The sequence below is a fragment of the Dufourea novaeangliae genome, unplaced genomic scaffold, assembly GCF_001272555.1.
Source record: "Dufourea novaeangliae isolate 0120121106 unplaced genomic scaffold, ASM127255v1 scaffold7, whole genome shotgun sequence".
In the NCBI taxonomy this organism is placed as follows: domain Eukaryota; kingdom Metazoa; phylum Arthropoda; class Insecta; order Hymenoptera; family Halictidae; genus Dufourea; species Dufourea novaeangliae.
The window spans coordinates 2,887,514-2,893,137 of record NW_015373896.1 but is presented as its reverse complement, the minus strand read 5'-3'; the positions used below and the strand labels follow the sequence as shown (position 1 = coordinate 2,893,137).

At 33.2% G+C, this 5,624-nt stretch overlaps 1 protein-coding gene across 1 annotated transcript; it reads left to right on the top strand.

The window, feature by feature from the left end:
- The first annotated feature begins 617 nt into the window (after window positions 1-617).
- LOC107193290 (eukaryotic translation initiation factor 4E type 3-like) lies at window positions 618-2,611 on the top strand. The gene is made up of 6 exons (XM_015582695.1): window positions 618-766; window positions 1,398-1,518; window positions 1,767-1,874; window positions 1,944-2,066; window positions 2,153-2,249; window positions 2,337-2,611. The coding sequence occupies exons 1-6, from the start codon at window positions 618-620 to the stop codon at window positions 2,369-2,371; spliced, it is 633 nt and encodes a 210-aa protein (XP_015438181.1). The 3' UTR covers window positions 2,372-2,611.
- The last annotated feature ends 3,013 nt before the right edge of the window (window positions 2,612-5,624 follow it).

Here is a 5,624-nt window from a genome sequence, read left to right as displayed (position 1 = left end):
GAAAAAGCATTGAATGACAGATCTATCCAGATATCTCGTCTATGGTCCTGTAAAATGTCTATTCTTATGCCTGCTTATGTCTCTCTGTGTTATAGAAACGGGAAAGACCCGACTATTTACTCGTGGGCAGATTTCTGGACTTACGATTAGTCTAAATTAATCACAGATTTATTGTAAACACTGATATCTGTCGCTGGAAAATTATTAATGTAGCTTCTACATTTTAAAGAAACACATTATGTATTCTTATTGTCACATTAAACAATTGCACTTGTGAATAAATTACGTTCAATATCTTTTATAAGAGTACACAGAATTATTCATAAAACAAACACGTTGTTATTATTTAAGTATACCTGTGTGTAGTATGTGTACGCATACATAGCATATGTGTACATAGGTTCATTTACATGCCCAGTCGGTAAATTGGCTGATAATCGTGTGACAAAATTTCTTAACTCTAATCATACAAACTGCAAACTGTAAATATTTCGTCGTTATCTCACTGAAGCATTCGACGACAATTTATTTTCATTGTACACTTGTCGTCGATCACATGATATTTGACGTTGTAACGACAGATATGTATATGTGTACATTTACCCGTCGTTTCGAACATGGCCGCGGTGGAGTGCGAATCGAAAGACGACAGCTCGGCGGACTTGTCGAAAACACCGGTATTTTCGAATGAAACCGTTAAAACGATCGAAGAACATGAATCTCAGGGAATACCATTGCAAACCCCGTGGACATTCTGGCTGGACAAGTAAGAACGTGTACTTGCTTTTCGCTGCGTAATATTCCGACTCCAAACCGCTGTTTGTTGCATATCATTTTCTCCTTTTTTGTTTTATCCTTTCCCGAAACGTTACAGAACCGTATGGACATAATTCTTGCCTCCAGATATCGTCGAGTTATTCTAAATAACAAAGAAATCTCTACGACCTTTAAAATTTTAATTAATAACAGCTACTGTAAACATCGTTTACTTGTATTTAATGTGGAAATTGACGTGTGTCGGTACACACACCGCCTATTCTAATAGTGATAAGATGAAAATTTGCTGGTATAATGTAAGAAGAGAGATGAATCATTTTACGGAATAATGGAATGTATGTTTTAAGTGTTACATGATGATGAAGTGAAGCTACTTTCTATAAAATACCAGGCATCTAGCTTAGTTTTTGAGGTATCTATCATTGAAGTTTTAAAAAAAAAGTGTAAAAAACACTTAGTAAAAGTTTTCTAATTGAAGATACTGCTTATGAACTTACATTATCTTTTATTCATTTGGTCATGTTAGAATGTTGATGTAACAGGAAATTATAGTACACAACATAAACTACTTTTTGTTCATAATTTATCTAGAGACTTCTAAAATGTTGTAATATTAACAGAGCTGTGTCTGGCACAACTGTTGAAGAATATAAAGATAATTTAACGAAGATTTATACTGTGAATACAGTACAAAGTTTTTGGGCGGTCTTCAATAATATACCAAATGCAAGCGCTATGCAGGTTGGTACATCGTCTTTTTTTTTCAATCTTTCTATAAAAAATTATTAGATTACAAAATAGATTAATGATTAATTCACTATTTTGTACCGTATTTATTATTTTTCCTTCAATATTACTTAATAACATTCATTGTTGTCCTTCAACTTGTTATATCATACTGAACAAGTTATTACGAAATTATTAAGAAAAAATAGTGGATTAGTCAATATTACGCTCAATATTTTTATTAATCTATTTTTTAATTGCAGGTCAGGTATAGTTATCATTTGATGAGGGATGAAAGATATCCATTATGGGAGGAACCTGTTAATCAGAAGGGTGGAACCTGGAGATTAAAGTGCCATAAATCTGATACTGTATGTATTTAAATTTTTTTTATAATTATAATGAAAATCATAAAGGAAATCCTAATAAAACTCTTTTAGGAAACAATTTGGAAGGAAATGGTACTGGCAGCTATTGGAGAACAATTTTCAGAATGTATGGCTGAGGATGATGAAGTCTGTGGGGTGACTGTGTCTATTAGAGACAGGGAAGATCTAGTTCAAGTAATGTTTCGATTATTTAAAGATATTGAACTAATTAAATGAAATTTTAAATGAACCATAATATTCTGAAAGATTTTCTTCTCCAGATATGGAATACAAATGCGACTTTAGCATCAAAGGCTACAGTGTTACAAAAAGTTCATTCTCTACTGACTGATGTTAACTTTTCAGAATTTTATAAACGTAAGTTTTTACTTTCATTTTTATCATAATGATACCTCAAACATATCGTTCAAAAAATTGGTACAATTTTTTTAAATGTGTTTGTAGCTCATCAGTCGCATCACGCGTACGGTCGCCGTTAAATATTCGTCACTATTACTGCAATGTTAATCGGTCAACGAACATAACGTAAACGAAAATACAACTGTCAGTCATATTAATGGTTTCACAAGGAGTTTAAATCGTACGACAATGTCCTATGATGAACAGAAGGATCTACAAGAGATTTTAATTTGTTGTTAATGAATTGTTTATTATAACGGCTTAAAAATCGTTGATATTGTACTAATTTTTAACTGTCAAATATATTTTTATATTTACCATACATGCTTATTCATGTACCCAAGGTTATGCCATAATGTCAAAATACTTTTATACAAACCATGTGTGTGTCATTTAAATTCGCAGATGTTTTGTTCTAAAATAACGATAAATATTTCTGATCTAAAAATTGTAAATGAAATTTCATTTATTCAAAGAAAGTTAAAATCAATTATTGATGGTTCAGTAAGGCCACAGAAAATGGCGGTATGGTGCAGATGGTTTAAATTATTGAATAACCTGATGGAATGTCTACGGCATTTTGAAGTAGCTTTACGTTACGGTCCACAATAAATTCCAACAGAAGTATGACATACATCGATGGCGTCTGGCGCCTGCTGCCTATCGTTCACCGATCATTTACGATTTATTTGACTTGTCTTCGAAAAGACGCGCCAATGACATACGGAGCCAACCATTTCAATGGCCGTGTCAATTCGATGTCACATAAATCATCGCGACTACAATACAATTAATATTAATAATATTACCGTAACCAAAGGTAAATATAACACGACTAATATTCTAAAAAAACAGTGTAAACTAATTGTCTCTGATATTGTATAAATGTACACTGAAAATTTTACGCTGCATATTTTAATTTTTAACATTTTGCATTTATACATTTTCATTGTTGCAAAACGGCATTGGGTAAATTTCCGTTAATTGTAACTTCCCTCTTTCTCTTATTTACTGCGACATGCATATTCCGTCGTCGAGTATAATAAAAATAAAGAAAAAAAAGAACGAAAAAAAAATACGAATAATATTTCGATCGAGAAGATATGTGACTCTTCTTGTATTCCGCGGTGCTGTCGAAGAAAAAAAAACGATCATGAACGCGAAGGATCTTCTTTCACACACTTTCGAAAGCGGACATTTGAATCCCTAATCATATATCCATAAAACCGATTCGTGTGCCGGACTATACGGCGCCGCCTTAACATTTTACGGCTTTTCGATATTCGTCAGATTGACGTCAACCGACGAAGATCCCGATCATTAAGATGCATACTTGTACCCGAGACACCATTAAACTAGTTTTAAATTGCATTTAAATTATTTCCCGCGTGGAGATATTTCATCGTTTATGTCAACTTATTTACCGTCCGACAGCAAAAGAAAAAAAAATTTCGGGAATCGATCACACGCCCCCGTGCTTTCTGTCTGGAATTTCTACTTGTATAATGTCTGCTTCCTTCCAAATTGTGTAACAGGAACTCCCCTTTCGATTTTGATACCCGGAATTATCGGTACTTGCGTAACAAAATTTTACAGATAATATACAAATATCATTATTATGCACGAAGTTTAGTCGGATTTTAATGAAAATTGTTACAGAAGCGGGCTGTGCAAGGTCAGCCATATACTCTCCTTTAAAATATCTCTCCGTTTAGTGGAATTAAGAAAAAAATATATTGAAGAATTGATTAATAATAAAATTAGGTATGTAGCTGAATTGGACAAAAATCGAATAAAAAATGTCTCTACCAAAAATAAAATATGATCGAGTCACAAGATCAATTTTGTTTAACTTAACCTACCTTTTCTTCTTATCCACGATCTTGGTTAACCTTGAACACCTTTAGCCGTGGAATTTGTCGGAACGTAAATTATAGTTGTGCATAATCATAAATATATATATATATATATATATATATATATACGATTCAATTTTTAAAAAACCACAGAAACCTTGAGATGATCGAACTTTTAGACACAAAGCGTGACCCTTGAAATCCTTCAACGTTATCTAATAACTGGAATTGTTCAGTATGACTTTTAAGATCCACAATTGTTTAAAGGTTTGCCTGGGTTTACATGTACATATGTATTTGCAAATCGACAGTACGCGACGTCCTTGTGCGCAGCCTTGCGGTACCTATGCGTACGTATACGGTCAGGATTAATAAGGTTACGTTAATGGTGTCAGCAATCTCGAGAGACAACAGGATCAGAAATGCCTACACTCGCGTGCAGTTTCTCTGTAGCATGACTCACCGTTTGCAATTATTTACAAATTAGTAGAAGCGAGGTTAGAGATGGTAGCGTTACGATAACTTCACTTATTGTGTCCAGTGCTTTCTTTTTAAAATATATTCATTTATTATTATAATCACTCTATTGTAATTTATAAGACTTTAGCAAAATTTTTTGATGATAATTATTAACAAAAATTTTATCATTATATTGTTAAGGTGAACTTATTACGATAAAAAATGTTAAACGATAAATAAGAATTTTAATCTAAATTAAGATTGATCTACCCGACACCCGACACCCAATTTTTCAACTGTCCAACGATAGGAGGTAAGGAATTTCATGAATTCGAAACGGTACCATCGATAACATTGATGTAGGTTTCTATACGTGACGTTTCGGACTTACTGTTACATACTTTCGTATTTCACACATGGTTATAAAATTTATTGCACTTATATGCAAAATTTACACCAATCGAAACCTCCACTTTAATTCCTGCCCTACGGTAGACGTAAGTATGCGCAAGTTCGGGTCAAACGATGGCGCCAGGAAATAAAACCTAGAACAGAGAAACCTGTTTAGTGGGAAACTTCCAAGATGTGTAGAATCTTTAATGTCAGATAACATATCTTTTAACGCGTGCCGCGAACACGATAGAAGAATTCTGTAATCTTCAATGCGAATCTCTTTGAGGAAATTAGAATGTTCAAATATGTAGAAAAGTATTACAGAATACAAAAAACTACAGTGTGTATATGTCTCTATAGAGCACTCTATGATATCTCTGTATATCTGTATGTATATTAGGTGTAATCTGTCACTACACCATAGTATCGTATACAATGAAACTCATATTTCCTTTTCCTAATATTATTTTAAAATGCAAGTGACTTTTGTAAAACTGACAAAAAAGGTGATTTCACAAACGTCCTTTAACGTGACCTCGAAGCAATTTAGCGCCAAGGAAACGCAAGTCAAGTTGCAATGAAAACTAGCACTTCACGCGTCGTCTGTCTTAAACGGCCTTTTCTA